The sequence below is a fragment of the Doryrhamphus excisus genome, linkage group LG6 (assembly GCF_037039965.1).
Source record: "Doryrhamphus excisus strain RoL-2023G ecotype Guam linkage group LG6, RoL_Dexc_Guam_v1.1, whole genome shotgun sequence".
NCBI lineage: Eukaryota > Metazoa > Chordata > Actinopteri > Syngnathiformes > Syngnathidae > Doryrhamphus > Doryrhamphus excisus.
In genome coordinates this window covers 18,960,930-18,981,043 of record NC_136362.1, presented here as the reverse complement: position 1 = coordinate 18,981,043, position 20,114 = coordinate 18,960,930, and the positions used below count along the sequence as shown (strand labels likewise).

Genomic DNA, 20,114 nt, shown 5'->3' with positions numbered 1-20,114 from the left:
ATCACAAGCCCAAAAAGGAGTAGGCTGAAGCAAAAGCTTATAAATGCCTACCCCTTTTTGCAAGATTTATTACAGTGTATCTTCTCCAGGGACTATAGACATGAAACTTAGTCCTAGTGATTGCACAGCTTGTGTAGAAATATATAATAATATCCACTAAAAATGAGTCCACATACAGATATTAATATTGGATACTAAGGAGCAGGACAACGTAAAAAAGCATCACATAAAACAGCACAAGACCACAGAGCCGAAGAAAACACAACACGTCCCGCCAAACAACCAATGTTGTCCAAAACATCTGCAAAGCGTGATAAAGTGACTATTTCCCATACTTACTGTTGCTTACTTTTGTTTTCAGTAATGTCTTGATCAAGCGTTTTCTAACATTCCACACTATAAAATAAATAATAAAGGTCTATATAATTTGTGCTGATGTTCGATCAGATTTAATATCGGTAAGAACTATACTGTAATGTCAGTATCGAAAGTGAAGAAGTTGTATTGGAACACCCCTAACTGTTATATTTGTTGTATATAGTAGCTGGCAACACAAATGAGTAGTGTATGTGCATGAGTGCTGACGGGACTTTGGGAGCAACAGTTCATTGAAGTAAACAAAAATTCCAAGATGTACTGCACACTGACTACTGTAAATGTTGTGCGTATACTGATTTTTGTGAGATACCGTACATAATATTTCATATTCCAGTTTCCATATCCTTTACAAGCAGACATTTTCTGTAACGTTCAAGTACTTACAATTTGTCATTATACACTTTGAATGGGCTGCACGGTTGTGAGTGATTAGCATGTTGGCCACACAGTCAATTCTACGCTTGGGCATCCCTGTGTGGAGTTTGTATGTGCGTGGGTTTCTTCCCACATTCCAAAAACATGCTAGGTTAATTAGCGACTCCAAATTGTCCATAGGTATGAATGTGAGTGTGAATGGTTGTTTGTCTACATATATATGTGCCCTGTGATTGGCTGGCGACCAGTCCAGGGTGTACCCTGCCTCTCGCCCAAAGACAGCTGGGATAGGCTCCAGCATACCCTCCGACCGAGTTTGACGATGTCCTGTCTCAGTGTCATGCAGTATACTCAGGGCCTTAAGTACTGTAAACTCTTCTACTAAAAGTATCACAGTGTAGTTGCAGTACGAGTCTGCTTGCTGGTGACAGCACCGCAATGAAAAATAAAGTGAGCGATAGAGAGACTGCTGACACACTGACATACATTTCCAGAGGGGAAAAACTCATTTTGGCATCACATTAGTTGTTTCTTTTTCCTTTCCTGCTAAAAGAACAAATTGCTGACCCATTTCTCTTAACAATCCAGCTTTTGAGTGATAATGTGCTCTAAAATACTAACAGACATTTCTTTATTTCTTTTACGGTATCCTGAGGGATATTCTGTTCCAAAGTAGATAGGAAAACACTACGTAAGATAAGATAAGATAAGATATGCCTTTATTCGTCCCTCAGTGGGGAAATTTGCATTGCACAGCAGCAAAGAGTACAGAATCAGTTAAGCAGTACAAAAATACACAATATAGAAAAATAAACAATATAAACAACCCAAGTATTAACAAAATCAACAGTTTTTCCCAGAGTTATATACAAATACAGTATGCAGATAATATGAAACGAGATGAGATATATGACCAGTCTATACACCAGAGATCTTGAGTTAAAGTGAGTTTAAAGTGAGTTAATATGCATCATGGAAATACTTCACATATAACTTAGTATATTGTATTGTATTGTATATAATACATACATTGCTGGGCCCTTTTTAAAAAAATGTTTTTAACAACATTTTTTACAAAATGTGAGTATACAATTTAGCTGCTTTATTTCCTGCTTTTGAAATCTGTTGCAGCTACCTTGTACTTTTGAGTAGTAGTACTCAGGACGTGAATTAAGACTGAAACTTTTTATGAGACCCTTGGAGGACCCCCTGGAAATCTCGGAGCCCCAGGCAACTGCCCAAGTGCCTTTGTCCGTCCCGCTTCAGACATTTGATGCAATATGATGCAGTTTCAGTATGATGCGGTGAATTTCTACAGAATACAGAATACGTGATTATGTTTGTAATTGCATGATGACTTGTTAATACAGCACTTGGGTGTTATTACACTATGCAAGTTTGCTTAATGTTGAAGATAGTATTAATATAAAATATGCTCTACACATGACGCTGTGATGATCACTGTTTGTGGTTGCAGTCTGCACTTGCTGGTACGTGTAAGTACCGAAAGCATGGCCTCTTCCTGTGTTTCATGTATAGACGTACTGCATAAGGAAATGCACTCACTGTGCATAGCTTCACACATCTTTGACGGGTAGACATATGCGGGTGAAGTTGCTTTCAAATGATTTCAGCAAATGCGGTAAGTTGTTAGTTGATTTTTTGTAAAGGCAAGTTAAGACTTATGTATTTAAGCCAATGACGTCTTTGCTTTAAGAAAACAAGGAGTATAAATTGCCTCCTGGTTTATGCATTAACAACCTAACCATTATGATCTTAACAAAACAAAAGTTTAAGATTAAAATATGATGTGCAGTGAGGAATTTTTTGAACAAATGTACAGTCAGCAAACATGTTCACTATCTACAAGTATTAATATTGGTAATGGTTTTATTTTATTTGAACATGCATCAGATGACAATTGAGTGCATCCCATAATCAGTTCACAGTTCCACATGTCCAAAAGGAGTAGGAAGAAGCAAAGCTTATTAAATCCTACCCCTCCACATACAGTACAATCAGTAACTGTTACATTTGTTCACTTCCTGCTTTCCATAATACAGTTTAGTTTTTGTTTTTTTAATGCCGAAGTACAAGGTGATATGAGCATCCAATGACATAATGTGTACCATAGTAATTGTCAATATAGTGATATATATAGCACATCGTGACTGGTTCAAGACTCTTCATAATAAAAACTCTATCATTATAGTTGTGTAAAGGGAACGTAATTACAGTGATGTGGAAAAGTGTTTGCACCCTTCTTGATTTATTATTAGTAAATTATTAGTTTTAGTTAATTATTAGTCAACGATAACGCAACTGAACACAATGCAGGTTTTAAATTAAACTTTCTATCATTAAAGGAGGCGCCGCACGGTATACGAGTGGTTAGCATGTAGGCCACACAGTCATGGGACACAAGGGACACGGTCCAATGCCTTTTCCAAGTCTACAAAGCACATGTAGACGGATCGGGCAAACTCCCATATACGTACACTCCAGTACCCTTGCAAGGGTGTAGAGCAGGTCCACTCCTGGACCGGGTAGGGCAAATCAGGGCAAACATCTTTCACATCACTGTATTAATTTTCATAACAAACCGAAATAGTTATAATAACGTATGGCAATAATTCATTCATTCATTCATTCGTTTTCTGCCGCTTATCCTCATGAGGGTCGCGGGGGTGCTGGAGCCTATCCCAGCTGTATTCAAGCGAGAGGCGCGGTACACTGGACTGGTTGCCAGCCAATCGCAGAGCACATATAGACAAACAACCATTCACACTCACAACTTATGGCAATAATTCATTCATTCATTCATTCATTCATTTTCTGCCGCTTATCCTCATGAGGGTTGCAGGGGTGCTGGAGCCTATCCCAGCTGTATTCAAGCGAGAGGCAGGGTACCCCCTGGACTGGTCGCCAACCAATCACAGAGCACATATAGACAAACAACCATTCACACTCACAATTTATGGCAATAATCATAAATGATAATATACGTACTCATCCATTATAGTAATCATAGCCAAGCCAATACTTCCATACTCCTCCACCTTAGTGAATGATTGTCATGAATGTTTGAGCCTTTGCTGTTTTTGTCACTCACAGCCACTTTTACTGCTTGACTGTTTTTACAGACAAACGTGTGCAGCATCAGCAATGCTAGCTGTACAGTGGACAGCCTTCTGGGCCTGGCTTACTGTCCCTTGTTTGTCCTGGGGTTGCTTGTCAATGCTGCGGCTCTGTGTGCTTTCATACAGCAGAAATCATGGACAGACACCCACATCTACATGTTCAACCTGGTTATAGCTGACTCTTCCCTCATAATCTGCCTCCCCTTTAGGATCTACCATTCTTTCTTCTGCTTGGGAAAGACTTATTGGTGTACTTTTTTTATTTACACACATTTCATCAACATGTATGCCAGCATTATGACCTCTATGGCCATCAGCGTCCACCGCTACTTGGTTGTCAGCTTTCCATTGGTGGTGAGGACATGGAGAAAGAAGAAGGCCACAGCCTTTGTTGTGTGTTTGCTCATTTGGGGATCTTTAGTGACAACAGCTGTTCTATACCGAGAGGAGAATTACCCTCACAAACTCTGGACATGCTTTGAAAGATGTAAGGATCAACCGCTTCGTTTCAACTTTATTGTGATTCTGCTACTTCTCGGCTTCCTGGCTCCGTTGGTGACAGTCGTGTTTTGTTCAAGTCGAATTATCTGCATTCTGTTAAAAGCAGAGGGCGGCGCCTCATCATCGGTGCAAAGAAACATTGTTGGCATAGTAACAGCAAATATGCTCGTCTTCATTTGCTGTTACACGCCCATCCATGTTGGCTTTTTGGTGAACTACTTCTACAAGGCACCGGCAAACTGGCAGTTTCTCTACCTACCTGTACATGAATATTTACGTGTGTCAGAGTGGATTGCATCGTCTAACTGCTGCTTGGATTCAATTGGCTATTATTTCTTACTGAAAAAGGTTTATCCATAAGTCAGTCAACAAAGAAGGGTTGCCTCTGTTATGAGCTTGTTTGATTGCCCACAATGGAAACGACAGTACAGAGTATATACTATGCAGTTTAAACCATTAACCCATAATGCAATTTTGACAGTCCCCTCAAAGACTATGCAGTTCCTGGTAGTACTGCTCCTCGAAAAACTGGTTTTTGGGAGCACATGTTATATGGTAGACCAAACTAAAAATGGTAAATAGTCTTCTATAGCACTTTTGCACCTCCAAGGCACGCAAAGTGCTGTGACACTGTTAGCATATTTACCTACTGATGACACAATGTTAGGAGCAACTGGGGTCAGCCTATCTTGCCCAAGGATACTGTACTTTTACTGTACAACATGATCACTGGAGAACGGAGGATTGAACCCTTAACCTTCAGGTTGGAAGATGATCGCTCTACCACCAATCAATTCATTTTGCTTTCAACATAACTGAAGTTACGTTTTTTTCTGAAGATGCTGTGCCACTCCTGAAGTCTTTTAGCTCCTCTTGGGAGTGGGGCCCACTTGGAAAACCACTTATGCGTATAGCATCAGCTATAATTAACGAAAGTGTTGGTATGTCTGTATTTTGAAAGATGATTTTGGACATTTGGACATGGAACATTTAGTCACAATGTATTTACAGGATAAAAAAAACAACATGATATTCATTTGACCTCAAAATGTGGCAATGGTTATGAATTCATTTGAGGTTAACTGTACATTGCTAAATTCTGACAAAAGAAACGGACCAGATGTTGTGAGTAAAGATGTTTTTTCAGTATTATTATTCCAGGATAAACTTTCTCAAATGGTTTTCAATGTGCATTACACAATTTTGCCATAAGTAAAAAGAGAAGCTGTGGTTATTAGTTGCCCATAATATGTGTGAAATGTATATTGAGTCTAAAAATGGGTTGACTTTATAGCCCTCTTCTACTTTACAGTGCTTACTAAGCTGCAAATTATATTTTTGGTTGATTTGTTGGATATACAGTTAAAATATGCAATAAAACAGTCATGTGTTCAAAGTGTAGACTCTCAGCAATCATTTCAAAGCTTGCACGAAATGATTGGCTTGCTGTAAATGTTTGGAATGGAATGGAATGTAAATGTATGGAAGCTTAAATGCATCACAAAACGATTTTCCTCGAAACAAAAGAGTGCAGGGGCAGCACGGCGGTGTAGTGGTTGGCGCGCAGACCTCACAGCTAGGAGACCAGTATTCAATTCCACCCTCGGCCATCTCTGTGTGCAGTTTGCATGTTCTCCCCATGCATGCGTGGGTTTTCCTCCCACATTCCAAAAACATGCTAGGTTAATTGGCCACTCTAAATTGTCCATAGGTATGAATGTGAGTGTGAATGGTTGTTTGTCTATGTGTGCCCTCTGATTGGCTGGCCACCAGTCCAGGGTGGACCCTGCCTCACGCTCGAAGGCAGCTGGGATAGGCTCCAGCACCCCCCGCGACCTTCATGTGGAAAAGTGGTAGAAAATGAATGAATGAATGAAAAGAGTGCAGTAAAATCAAAGGCACCTATGAGAGTTCCTATCTAGCAGTAGAGGCCATATGAGCTAAGACGGCATCTAGCGCCCTCTTGTGGTGAAGAAAGTAATTACAGACAATCAGTTGAAGCTGTGCTGTGCTGGCCCCATCCATCCGTTTTCTATGCTGCTTATCCACATTAGGTTTGCAGATGTTTTTTAACCTTTAATTTCTATTTTAGGGGATTTCTTCAGCTGATTAGATTTGGTATCAATCCGATACTTTTTAAAAATTAAGGTGGAATGTGGAGGCCGGCAAAATTATCGAGTTCATTTTCATTTTGTGGTGGCACGGTGGTCCAGTGGTTAGCGCGTAGACCTCACAGCTAGGAGACCAGGGTTCAATTCCATCCTCGGCCATCTCTGTGTGGAGTTTGCATGTTCTCCCCGTGCATGCGTGGGTTTTCTCCGGGTACTCCGGTTTCCTCCCTCATTCCAAAAACATGCTAGGTTAATTAGCGACTCCAAATTGTCCATAGGTATGAATGTGAGTGTGAATGGTTGTTTGTCTATATGTGCCCTGTGATTGGCTGGTGACCAGTCCAGGGTGTACCCCGCCTCTCGCCCGAAGACAGCTAGGATAGGCTCCAGCACCCCCGCTACCCTTGTGAGGAAAAAGCGGTTGAAAATGAATGAATGAATTTTCATTTTGTGATTAATTTATTCGTTTATCATCGCGTGACAGTTTTTTTTTCTGAACAAAAACTCTTTGTCGTGTTATGATCTCGCGAGATCTCATGACACCCCATATTCAGCAGTAAATGCAACATTAGCAGCAAATGATATAGTTCCATTTAATAGCAGTACTCCAAAAATCAGTGGTTATTATCACAGCAGTATTTTTAACAACTGCAAAAACTCAGCAGGCAGGCAAATGTAAAAGGCTCAGTTTGTTCTGAGATGAGGGCCTGCAAGTCTACTCTACCAACAGCTGAAAGTCAGCACTCAGCCAAAGTCACGTAAATACTTTACATACATCTTATTCACACCATTGGCACAGAAGAATAAAAATAAACCCCCTCACACTTCAATGCCTCTTTGTCCTAGTAATGAGCCAAAAGCAAACACGGATTATTTACACTATTCACAAATGTTACAGCTCTTCAATTGCAAAAAAAGTCCTTGTGCTTATCTATTACTGCACGCAAAACAACAATAAAAACATTCTCTCTCTCTCTTGGGATGCTGACAAATATATTTAAGATCCTTCCGTATGGCAGTTGATTGGCAAACAGACAATCACTAGACTATAAAAACGTGATGACAAATATGACACAAAAAGATACACAATAGTCCCTCACAGCATTTTTAGTCCATTTTGAAGATTTGCATCATTATTACGTTTTATCACCACATTCCATGTCGTAGCGTCATGTGGTCCAAGTACGATCAGAAAGACCATGACAAAGTGTCTGTATTCTTACAGTACATATTTACAGTACATTACAGTTGAAGTACCGTCTTTAAACTGTTGGTTCCGTTATTGCGGATGCAACAGTACAAGCCCACACACGTAAAAGAAAAACCATTCAGCATGTAAGGTCAAAGGCAAATATTTCACATAGCATACTGCAATAAGTTATATGGAGCTTTTCAAACAGCAATTTTGAATTGCTGATTGAAATAGTCATCATCATGGCACTTAAAAACAAGTTTTTTTTTTTTTGCTTCTGTAAACTGGCATCGATACAACACTCCTAAGAAGATTTTGGCACACAGATGTGAATAAAAGTGAGTGGGTTGGTTATTGTAATGTGTAATATCCAGTTACCTAATAATCCTCCTGTCGTGAGAGTAATACACTGCTCCAAAAATGATGGGAATACTTCAATCACTGGCTAGTTCCTGCATATGCTCCTGTGCAATACTATGTGTATATTTTGGATATCTTGTATATATCTTGTTAAATTGTCGTTTCTCTACATTTTTTTTTAAACTTGACTACTGCATTGAAAGGAGAAGCTCTCCAATCTGGTTGTACATCTTGTATAATGACAATAAAGGCCATTCCATTCCATAATTTCATAACATTTAATAGAAACCCAAATAAGTGAAGAATAACTGAACTATGCTAAATCACAGTAGCGAAATGATTCAACTTTCTGTTAGGAACAGGAATGTGTATGTCCCACAATGTCTGAGAGGTGCTGTTTGTGGTGGGTTGTCCTGTCTCCTACAATCTCCTCCACGCTCTTGAAACTCTACTAGGGGGAGATAACAACCATTTAGTTCATGGTGCATAGTGAAGTACCTGAACAAGTTGCAGCGCTGATGGGTGAGGGAACTGAGGTCAGATGTTGAGCCATAAAAGGTAACCAACCTGCAGCACCATTCCTTCAAATAGGTTGTCCTATTTTTCTATCCAATTTGCATATGTGGGATTGATTCACAGTTGCTTCCTAACTGGAATTGGGATTGACACATAGTTACACTGCAGTGATTACGTGTTCCCTTTTTTTGGGCCAGTGTATTACTTCAACTGATTAAAGTCCCAGTCAAATAAATAAAAACCTCTCAGATTCTGACTATTGTAGACTTTATGAAAGGAGGATTTATTATGGCTGTATTGCTTGCCTTATAAAAAGGCAGGTGAGAACATATATTTTTTACATTCATAGTTATGACATGATCAAATGTTTGCTTTCAAGCTGTCTGATGGATATAGTATCTTAGTGTCTGTTGGAATCAAACCTTACTATGTACACTAAACATAGAATCGGTGCACATGACAAAGCAAATGTGTATTAACAAAGCACATTGTTATCATTGCTGATGTCGGTGGCTTTTGCTTTTTTTTATATATGACATCCATCTCAATGTTGTGCTGATCTAAATGCTGACTCTCATGGCACTCGACGCGTCGATGGCAGATGATTTATGTGCCCATTTGCCTCCTGGGGGCATTTCCATTACACCTATTGGCTTTGGCGTTTCCATCATTGCCTCTGTAACTGTCACTTTGTTCTGCATCACGTCTGTGGGACCTTGACCTTCTGTGGGGCTTTCCAGGGAAATTTGTACCCATTAGAGATGGACAGTGTTCAATAATGCAGCTTGAATGAATATGCGTGGAAAAAGACAGGGCATTCCCAATTACGCCTTTCTTCCTTTCTGGTGCAAAACTTTCCATAGACATCCTCATGGAATTATCGGCCATTAAGTAGTACGAGGAGCGGAAGGGGTGAAAAGAGCAATGGGCGTCAGAGATGCCGACAACGTCATTACAGAGAGCAATGCGGCTGGCAGGAATACTGCTGACGTTTCAGTCTTGCTCTCCTCTCTCCAAAGAGTTATGGTCCTGCATCGCTATGAGACGACTCGGACTATCGGAGGCATTAAACACTGGCGTCATGCTGCCCCTTATACACTGAACAACTCGCATGTATGAGTGCAAACAAAGAGGAAGCAGATGAGCGTCTTCTTTTGTTTCCTGTTGTTAGTCACGCCGACTTTTGATGAGTCACATAAAGCTCATTATCTTCAGGAAACATGTAACGTGCACCGTAGCCAAGTTGGCAGTCACACCAACAAGATGGAGAATGAATGCTTGGTTAGTGATTGGGTATGATAGTCCGTTGTGTTGTATTGATGGCTGATTAAACGAGTTTGAAGTGCTGTTGATGCAGTCTCAGTTGGCATGAAAAAAGGAGTTCTAAACATTCCTTTAAAAATAATTAGCTGCGAAAGGAATTTTATACCCAGCAATTAAAGATTCTACTCTTCCAAACTGGACTTTCTACTATTTTTTGCGATCAGGGCACAGCCAAGGCCCATCCCCAAACTGTTTTCACAAAGAATTGTCCATAATACCTCTTTTATCTTCACTTTTATCAGTGAAGAAAATAACATCCACATATTTGTTAGTCTTGCTTCACTTCCACAGCCACAAAAGACGACAGTCTTTTCTTTCTTCTGTGTCCTCTCCCTGCTGCCTTGGAGAGCGCTGGCAGGCGAGGCAACTCTGCAATGCAGACACAGCAACAACCTCCGTGCATCTGACCAATTAGTGCGAGCCAGTAAAAGATCGGCAGGCGCAGCAGCCAGTCGTAACGAGAGCCTCGCCAACACGGTTAATGGAGGGTGGGGAAGAAAAGGGGGCGGGTGGTGGGGTTGCCTGAGACAGTCACAGAGGAGACCAGAGGCCTTGAATGACAATGCACAAAAATGTCCAGAGATGGGGAGGGTCGGGGGCGGGTGGCTGAGGCTAAAGACAGGTCAATGCAAAGAGACGTGGAAAGGCGCTCATGCAGGGCCTTTATTTCCTCAGCAGTCAATGCCCAGCCTGAGTCCTGTCATTGCAGTTCTTCTTACTCATGAGCTGGGTGAGGTCCATGAGCTCGCCAAGCTCCCCTCGTTCCAGTGCCCCCCTCAGTAAAGCCCTAGTCAGCGCAGGGGTGTGCTGTTGGTGTTGGTATGTTTGGCCGCTTGGGGCGGCCATGGAGGGAGGGGGCAAGGGAACAGGCACCATGCCGTGGCTGCTGAGGATGTAGCCTTCCTGGGCCGGCCAGCGCAAAGGCAGAGGCTCACCGTACTCCGCGGGGGCGCTGGGCGCTGACACCACCCTGCGACGTTCAGGTGAGTCCTGGGGCGTCATGGGGTACACGTATTCCCCCGCGGACTTCCTCAGCGGGACTTTGGGAGTCCCCTTCACTCCTTTCTCTTGCTTGCTCAAACAGACATAGTGCTGTCGTGGGGTGTCACTCCCCCGGTTATCGCCACTGTGCCGGCCGCCTCCCCCTTGCTGAAACAGTCTGGTGGTCAGGTATACTGAAGGGGGTATACGACAGGGGGAGCCCAGACCCACAGAGCCTCCCCCCAAGTAGGTCTGGCTTGTGTCCCATCCCCCGGAGTTCGAGTCAGACAGTCGCAGGCCTCTGCGTTTCTGCTGTGGCGTGTGCTCCGGTGTGGGTAAGAAACCCGGGTCAAGCTCCCCGGATTTCACCCATCCGTTGGGCATCACAAACAGGGTCTCCCCGCCTTGAGTGCAGGGGCGCTCACCACCTCCCTGGCGCGTCACGCTGAGCACAGAGCCTCCCATTCCACCGGCATTACTTAATAGGCCTCTTTCACGCCGCTGGATAGACTGGTTGGTGTTGCTATGGCGACGGTTGGCAGGCTTGTGAGCCATGATCCAGCACACGGCGAGGCCTGAGAGCGCCGCCCCGATGGTGAATGCCGAGACTGCAGAGACCACCAGGAGATTGAGGGAGACAAGACTCTCTGGTTCTATTAGAAGACTTTGCTGCAGGATACCTGAAGATCAGAAGGAAAACGTTATTAGCATCTTATATACTGGCCACAACATTAGGTACACCTGCACCATCTGATGAGCTACAACAGAAGAGCATAGCAAATATTTTCAAGGGGATTAAGACTTTTTATTGACACTTAATGAAGTAATAATGAAAAAACAAGCATTTTGGTAAAAACACCACTACATAATTAATATAATGTTTCATGTTTTCATGCACATTTCCCACCTTGAGCTTTAATTTACTGTGACAAAACAAAACTGGTAATAGCATTCAGTATTATGGAACTATGATTGCATTTTGCAAACAATAGCTTCTCTCCAGCGTGGCCTTGAGGTTCCATAGGCTCCAAAGCTTTGGAGAAGCCTGCACTTGACATCAAGTAGAGCTCAGACCCAAACAGAAAACACAGACTCTCATTTTTTTCCTTCTCTCCGCTCCTCACTTTTTCCATCGTGCAGCCCGGTTAGAGAATCTCTCCACAGAGCATAGCATGACTTCAACGTTTCCACCCAGCTCTAATCACTCCCATCTGCGGCAACAGCCGTGCATGTTTGTGTCTGGCTCAGCTGCATGGGGCTCAATTTCAGATTTCAGATTTCAGAGATGAGGAAAAATGATCAGATTTATATAAAATGATTGTGCTGAAAACCTAAAAAGAAACTACTTTGGAACTTTTAAGATCTGACCTAACAGCATTGACCTAAAAAGGGAAAAAGGCTTTAGCCTCTGTGGAAAAGGGGTTCTGGTTTCCTCTATGTGAGTGAGTTTCAGAGCAAAGCTGGATAAGAGGCCCTCTTGGGTCCTGCTGCGATGACGTGTGAGTCCCTCAACAGAAGTGAAAGCAGCGTATTATGCTAAGCTCATGCCCTCTGTCATATTGAGGACAGCAAAGAGAAGAAAGCTTTACATGGCCTAGGAGTTTGCCTTGATATTGTTCCTCTTTTGCAGTCTGGAGTTGGCAGCTACATCTCTTTCACATCCCCTCTAATGAAACCGTCACACTAGTACTCCTCGGACCCGACGCAAGTGAGGTTGAACTAAAACAAAAACCAGCTGTATGGACGTATAAAGACGTCACAATTGAATGGATCTTTCTAAGTAGGAAGTAAAAATTGTATTGTAATGTAATGGGGTGAATTATAAAACATCACAAATAGTCTCTTATTCTCCCACTTTCATAACAAACACAATGGGAGGATGCAATGAGGGATTGAGCCACTAGGCGGAGACTAGACTTAGTTACTTGGATGTGATAGAAGCATCCAGTCATGGTGCTGCAACCTACCATCACAGTCTCCTAAATGGGAGCTGGTGTTTCCGTATTCCACATCTTGTTGGAAAGGCAGCCTACAGGCACATACAAATCACACATTAAAAGCCAATACATATATTATATTCATACAGGAACACAAATTCAATACAATGTCATGCAGTTACGTCACACGACAACAAAAAGAGAAGCGGAATTTTACTAAGCATCAGGTTGTATTTTGACCTTCAATCACTTTTCCACTCACTGTAACAGTATACTCTATTGACGCTTACATTGATTTTTACTTATACTGGCCTACCCACAAAAAGGTCAGAGGTCAGGTATGACACGGCAACAGAAGAGAGTCCAAAATACATTGGAGTGACATTTTTTCAAGCTTAAACTAATAAAAATTAGTTAGCGTGCTGACCTCACAGCTAGGAGACCAGGGTTCAATTCCACCCTCTGAAGTTGTATTGGAACATATATAGTATGTATATAGCTGGCAACATAAGTGAGTAGTGCATGTGCATGAGTGCTGACGGGACTTTGGGAGCAACAGTTCATTGAAGTAAACAAAAATTCCAAGATGTACTTCACACTGACTACTGTAAATGTTGTGGGTATACTGATTTTTGTGAGATACTGTACATAATATTTCATATTCCAGTTTCCATATCCTTTACAAGCAGACATTTTCTGTAATGTTCAAGTACTTAATATTTGTCATACACTTTGAATGGGCCGGACGGTTGTGAGTGGTTAGCATGTTGGCCACACAGTCAATTCTACGCTTGGGCATCCCTGTGTGGAGTTTGCATGTGTGTGGGTTTTCTCCGGGTACTCCGGTTTCCTCCCACATTCCAAAAACATGCTAGGTTAATTGGCGACTCCAAATTGTCCATAGGTATGAATGTGAATGTGAATGGTTGTTTGTCTATATGTGCCCTGTGATTGGCTGGCCACCAGTCCAGGGTGTACCCCGCCTCACGCCCGGAGACAGCTGGAATAGGCTCCAGCACCCCCCGTGACCCTCGTGAGGAAAAGCGGTAGAAAATGAATGAATGAGTATATGCCGTAGTCATAAGAAATGACATAAATTAAGTCCAAAGTACAACTGGATAAAATGCAAAAATCAGGTTGTTTTACATTGTAAATTTACAAAAAATACATTTACATTTCATGACGCCAGCCATGACGCACAAGCTCATTTACGGAAGTGATGTTGTGGGGGTAATGCCCGTCAGCGAAAGCCTAGTAACTCTTCTCGAGGTAGATTGTCGACTTCAGTATATTTTTCATCACAATAGTAGTAATGCCAAAATGTGTATTCGAGTGATATTTTAGGTTTGTGGAAGTATTGTAGGTTTGAGAGACAAATGGACGCCCACCCCCAGTTATAATCTTTGCAGTGATCATTTCACTGATGACTGCTTTGAATAAACCCCTTTACAAGAAGCATTTATGGTTTAAATTCATTTTCCAAAAGGATGCTATTCTGCTGGTACACGGGAAAAAAAACAAGCCAATTAAAAATAATAAAATAATAAAAATAATAAAAATTAAAAAATAATAAAAATTCAAAAAATAATAAAATAATAAAATAATAAAATAATAAAATAATAAAATAATAAAATAATAAAATAATAAAATAATAAAATAATAAAATAATAAAATAATAAAATAATAAAATAATAAAATAATAAAATAACCACTATGTCAAAGTTGGCACAAGAGAGTCATGTCTTGCTTACATCATGTCTCCTAAACAGTATTCCACAATAGCAACAAGGCTGAAAAGCATTAAACATGTCTTTATAAACATCTTTATGTTATGTTTACTGTGGGGGCGGGAAGGGCAGTAAACATTCATCCTCTACGTGTGGCCACATGTACAATAAAACAGGCTATAAAAAACCTTTTACACTGATTAAGAAGCCAGTTTAAAGCAATAATTGAAGGATAATCAACTCCAGAGTAATTTACACCTACCATTCTGTATTTTCAACTCGACCAATCTTCATCTCCACATCTCAAGTCCGTGTTCTGCAATTTTTTTCTTTCATCTCCAAATGTTTCTTCCTCCTCAAAAATGATTGACACATCGCTCAAATCTTCGTAATAATCACTGTAAGTATCCTTTGTCTTGTTTGTTCACCTGAGCGATATTAGCCCTAAGGACGTCACTTCCCGAAATGAGGCTAAGCTGCGAGAGCTAGTTCGCATTGGCCCGCGCCATGAAATATAAATGTGATTTTTGCGAATTTATCGTTTCCTTTAAAAAAAAAAGTCAAACAATATAGAACATAATTACAAACAATATTAACATATTTAAGCAAAGTTGATGAATCATGTCATGGACCCTTTAAATGTAGTTAAAAATCATTCATTCATCATCTACCGCTTATCCTCTCGAGGATTGGAGCCTATCCCAGCTGTGTTCGGACAAGAGGCAGGGTACACCCTGGACTGGTGGCCAGCCAATCACAGGGCACATACAGACAAACAACCATTCACACTCACATTCATACCTATGGACAATTTGGAGTCGCCAATTAACCTAGCATGTTTTTGGAATGTGGGAGGAAACCCACGCATGCACATGGAGAACATGCAAACTCCACACAGAGATGCCCAAGGGTGGAATCGAACTCCGGTCTCCTAACTGTGTGGCCACTTGTCCGCCATGCAACCCCTTGTAGTATAATTCACTATAATATGTTTGTATTTCTATTGAAACCTCATGTGTTTTATTGTGCAATAAAGCATTAAACCACACTAACAAGAACAAAAATAATCTATTTTTAAATCATTATTTAACAAAACTTAACAAAACCAAACTAAGAGCAAGTGTTGCTTAAAATCTAGCGCCATACATAGGTAAAGTGACGCTTTATTTCTACAGTAAATATCTATGCATAAGCTCTTTTATGGATGTGTTCCTCTTACCTGGTTCCTGGTCTCAGGAAAGAGCAGGTGCTGCCTCTGGTCCAGCCACAATACGGGTCCCTCGAGGCCAGGCAGCTCCTGTGTGCACACATAGAAATGTAAATAAGCTAGCTAATCTCATTATATGCTTATTCCCTGTGGAAAAACAACATAAAATACAAACGCTGTTATAAACATAAAAAAGAAATTAATCTGCTTGGCTGTACGCTTCTCAAATGTCAAGTATGACTTTATTGATTAAGAGGTCAGACAACAGATTTGTTATTTGTTCTATTTGCCTGGTATTCATTATAAATCCCAAGTAAAATGTATTTGCAAGTTCACCATAATAAGGATGCATGTGACAAGCCAATCATCTGAGGTTGACAGGAGTGACGCAACATCCCAACTTTAATATAGGTATACACGAAAAGGGCCAAAACATTAGGTACTACAATGGTTGTCTCATGCGATGAGACAATGCAGGAGTTGCATTAAAAAATGTGCCTTTACAAAAATGGGGATCATACCATGGGGATCACAATTTATAGCTGCTCTGCTCCTAAACTCTGGAGTCTTCAAATCCCGACTCAAAACTCATCTGTTCAAGGCTGCATCCTCCCTTTGACTGCTTCTACACCATCTTTCCGTCACTTGTTCTTTTTGATTTGATCCTTTCTTGTTTTTTTCTGTATCTTGTGAGGTGTCCTTGGGTTTTTAGAAAGGCTCTTATAAATTATTATTATGAGAACAGTGCACTACTATGACTGCCTTTTGTTGCAAAAGACCAGATCAGAAGAACCATAGCAATTGTTCCCGTAGGAAAGAATGCTGGCAACTTTTTTTGGCCCCATTGTGGGTTATTCAGCAGTCACACTCAATAAAAAAGTCATGAACGGTGAGTCACTAACTTGTAGGGTGTTTTGTTTGGGCATGCTGAGATGCGGAATGATATAATATAGTACAAATGGTTTTGTTTGTTCTGCTCGATATTGTGCCCAGATGAAAAATTTTTATAAAAAACAGATCATACAAAAATTAGACCACTCAAAAACTTGTTTTATGTATATATGTATGTTTGTGGTATGTTTATTTGTGTTGGATTTTACAGTGTACAGTTATTCTCTATCATCCCTTGAGAGGTGTTTACAACAAATAACACCAAATGAATTTCATTCATTCATTTTCTACCGCTTTTCCTGCTGGAGCCTATCCCAGCTGTCTTCGGGCGTGAGGCGCGGTACACCCTGGACTGGTGGCCAGCCAATCACAGGGCACATATAGACAAACAACCATTCACACTCACATTCATACCTATGGACAATTTGGAGTGGCCAATTAACCTAGCATGTTTTTGGAATGTGGGAGGAAACCGGAGTACCCAGAGAAAACCCACACATGCACGGGGAGAACATGCAAACTCCACACAGAGATGGCCGAGGTTGGAATTGAACCCTGGTCTCCTAGCTGTGAGGTCTGCGCGCTAACCACTAGACCGCCGTGCCGCCCACCAAATGAATTTGACATTTTTAAAAAGCAGCTAACTTATGTCGCTTACTTCATGCAGCGGGCGTGCAGGTGGCAGCGGGACGTGGGCACACGGACTAAACAGGACGGGAAGGCCAACAGCAGTGTGTGGCTGGTACGGTCCAACGTTAGAGACAGGAGCTGGCGACCCTGAGGAGAGTCCTCACCACATCTGAAGAGACAAAGTGGAGAGTAAGGAGGTGGGTCACATGATACATCATCCTCTTTAGCATCTTTTACACAGAGTAGCATCCTCCAATGGGACAATATATGACTTATATGATTCTTTATCAGGCTTCCCAGGCTGTGTAAAAGGGCTACATCTGTAAATGCAATGAAACAGGAAGGAGGTGGCATCCCACAGTGTTAAACCCTCTTTTTAAATAGAAGCGACCCACGTGATGTATAATGGAGCAGGATGCCGGATGCCAATAGATGTCATCAGTCTGAGCTCAAGGACAAAAGTCTCTTTACTCCTTACTCACTTCTCTGGGTTGAAACCCTCCACCTCCTCCAGGAAGACACTGCTGTGGGACACTGAATCCCCACTGGGAATCATTAGGAATTTGAGAACGGTCCCTCGGGTCGAACCTAGGAACAAAACTGTACGGTTTCGATGGGGGCCAGCTTCCGTGTCCACCACCATAGCTGTCAACTGATACCTGCAAAGACATATCGACCATGAAAACATGAGTGGCTCAATAAAATCCATTTCTTCTACCCTCCCTCTAAATTTTTCATGACATAAAATTTGAACTGGAAAGCATTCTGTCACAGTACCGTCCCATAGTCTTGACCACCCAGGGTCTGTGCCCAAGCAGCGGTACCGTCTCATCCATCAGAGGGTGGGTTTTCACAAAGTTTAATACCTCGTCTGGCAATGTGGTGGATGAACTAAATCTGGACCCCAGGACTGCACATCCTCCAGGTCTGGAAAAACAGACAAAGATATTTGATTTTACCATTTTAAACAATTTACTCCTGCGAATATAAACGAATCGGACTGATGCAAGAAGAACAAACTTTGTTATGACTATCTGCTCGTTCCTTGGGACCTCATGTCTCCAAAAACAATGATGGCATTTCCAAGTCAACATGAACTGGAGCACGTCCTTGCACCTGATAATGTTTCTATAATTATACTTCTGACCTGTCCTTCACGGGGACCTTCCAGCAGACTGCTATTGGTTTGTTTCAACTGTCTTCTCCGCTGATCAATTATCGTTTCAGTAGTTTATTTCTTTTCTCCACCGATGCTTACAAGGATGTCCCACCACAAGATGAGCAATGAAGATCTGTGCAAGTTCATAAATGTGGCATAAACATACCTAGGTTTGGGGACTGCCTCTTCTGGTACCGGAGTCCAAATGGACTCTGGGGATTTCTGTTCCTTGAAGCGTCCCTCGAAGGCGTGAGCCAGCTGCTGCATGTCAAACACACACACGGCAGAACCTGGAATGCTGGAATGGAATACACAAAATAAGAGAGGAGAACAATCGTTGTGTGTATGTGTAGTGTTCCGGTCCTGGTACCTGTTTGGGGGGGTGGAGAAAAGACCCAGGATGACGTCTCGTCCTTGCATGTGGATGATGCCACTTGTGGCGTGGAGGAGGTTGAAGTAAAAATGCGAGTCTCCAGGGACGGAGCAGTTGAGCCGTGCCTTCAGAAAAGTGGTCCACTGTTTCTCTAGAACACGTTGCGAGCCACCCAGGTCCGACTTGCACACACGGGCCACGCGGGACACCATTACCTGGAATAACATCAGACAGCACATTCCAGTAGAAGTGTAATAATAAATGGAGACATGGGAATACGGGGATAAAGAACCTTCTCGAGATGGTGAAATTCCATTGCCATTTCTCTGAAGAAGAAATAAATATGAGGCCCCCACTCCACGGCGCTCACAAAGTAGGGTTCTGCATTAGGAGAAAAACAGCGTGAAGCTCTCATAGCAACACCATGCCAATTATAACACGTCAAGACAAGCAGCCGCTGTCCACCGACACAATCATTGAATATTCATATCCTCTTGAATGTATCATCATAGACAAGAGAAGGGATGCTATTTATCATTTATTCATCCGGCACTGCTCCACATTTGACCTGCTGTAACCTTGTTTTGCGCCTTTTTAAAGAACAAGCACCACCACAAGCCTTATTAGAAACATAACCAGCAGATTAGAGTAACCTAAATATGTCACTCGAGCTGTGCGTGCTCCACTTAAAAATAATAATGTACCTGTCACATATAGGTCTAGCTGCATATGAGGGTTTCCACAATGGAACTCATTTAGTCAGTGTCATTCTATGGACACAAGTATTGGGACACCTAACCAATTGAGACAGAACCGGCCCGACCCAATGTGGCGAGATTTTATATGGTCAGTGATTTACATGCATCCATTTTCTACCGATTATCCTCACTAGAGTCATGGGTATGCTATATGGAGCCTATCCCAGGCGGGGTACACCCTGGACTGGTGGCCAGCCAATCACAGGGCACATATAGACAAACAACCATTCACACTCACATTCATACCTATGGGCAATTTGGAGTCTCCAATTAACCTAGCATGTTTTTGGAATGTTTGAAGAAACTGGAGAAAAGTCACACATGCACAAGGAGAACACGCAAACTCCACACAGCGATGCCCGAGGGGGTAATCGAACCTAGATCTCAACAACTCGAACACCATGCAGCCTCATATTTGAGTCAATGTGAACATTTCCCTTTATCCTTCATATTTGGTGTAATGTACCTTCACACAGCCTTGATTATAGTTTTTTAATACCTTTGTTGATCTTTGCACTGTGGAGGACTGCACTCAATTTCACGGTACATAGTACA

At 41.8% G+C, this 20,114-nt stretch overlaps 2 protein-coding genes and 1 long non-coding RNA gene across 3 annotated transcripts in view; 2 read left to right on the top strand and 1 right to left on the bottom strand.

Moving 5' to 3' along the window:
• Positions 1-2,324: 2,324 nt before the first annotated feature.
• LOC131124950 (uncharacterized) lies at positions 2,325-17,941 on the top strand. The gene is made up of 3 exons (XR_013627556.1): positions 2,325-2,395; positions 17,307-17,466; positions 17,561-17,941. It is a non-coding gene; the product is annotated as an uncharacterized LOC131124950 (long non-coding RNA).
• LOC131126555 (G-protein coupled receptor 35) lies at positions 3,085-5,251 on the top strand. Its single transcript, XM_078790991.1, is given in 3 exon segments — positions 3,085-3,090; positions 3,897-4,754; positions 5,234-5,251. Coding segments are annotated over 3 exon segments (882 nt in total).
• The window catches only part of LOC131124947 (semaphorin-6B-like), a 36,908-nt gene continuing 23,747 nt past the window's right edge, over positions 6,954-20,114 (bottom strand). The window contains exons 9-17 of the mRNA XM_058065958.2: positions 19,094-19,182; positions 18,799-19,016; positions 18,595-18,726; positions 18,047-18,196; positions 17,752-17,928; positions 17,298-17,438; positions 15,761-15,838; positions 12,845-12,906; positions 6,954-11,557 (exon numbers count right to left, since the gene is read on the bottom strand). Coding sequence (XP_057921941.1) covers positions 10,575-11,557; positions 12,845-12,906; positions 15,761-15,838; positions 17,298-17,438; positions 17,752-17,928; positions 18,047-18,196; positions 18,595-18,726; positions 18,799-19,016; positions 19,094-19,182 — 2,030 coding nt within the window. The 3' untranslated portion in view covers positions 6,954-10,574. The remainder of the gene's footprint in view (positions 11,558-12,844; positions 12,907-15,760; positions 15,839-17,297; positions 17,439-17,751; positions 17,929-18,046; positions 18,197-18,594; positions 18,727-18,798; positions 19,017-19,093; positions 19,183-20,114) is intronic.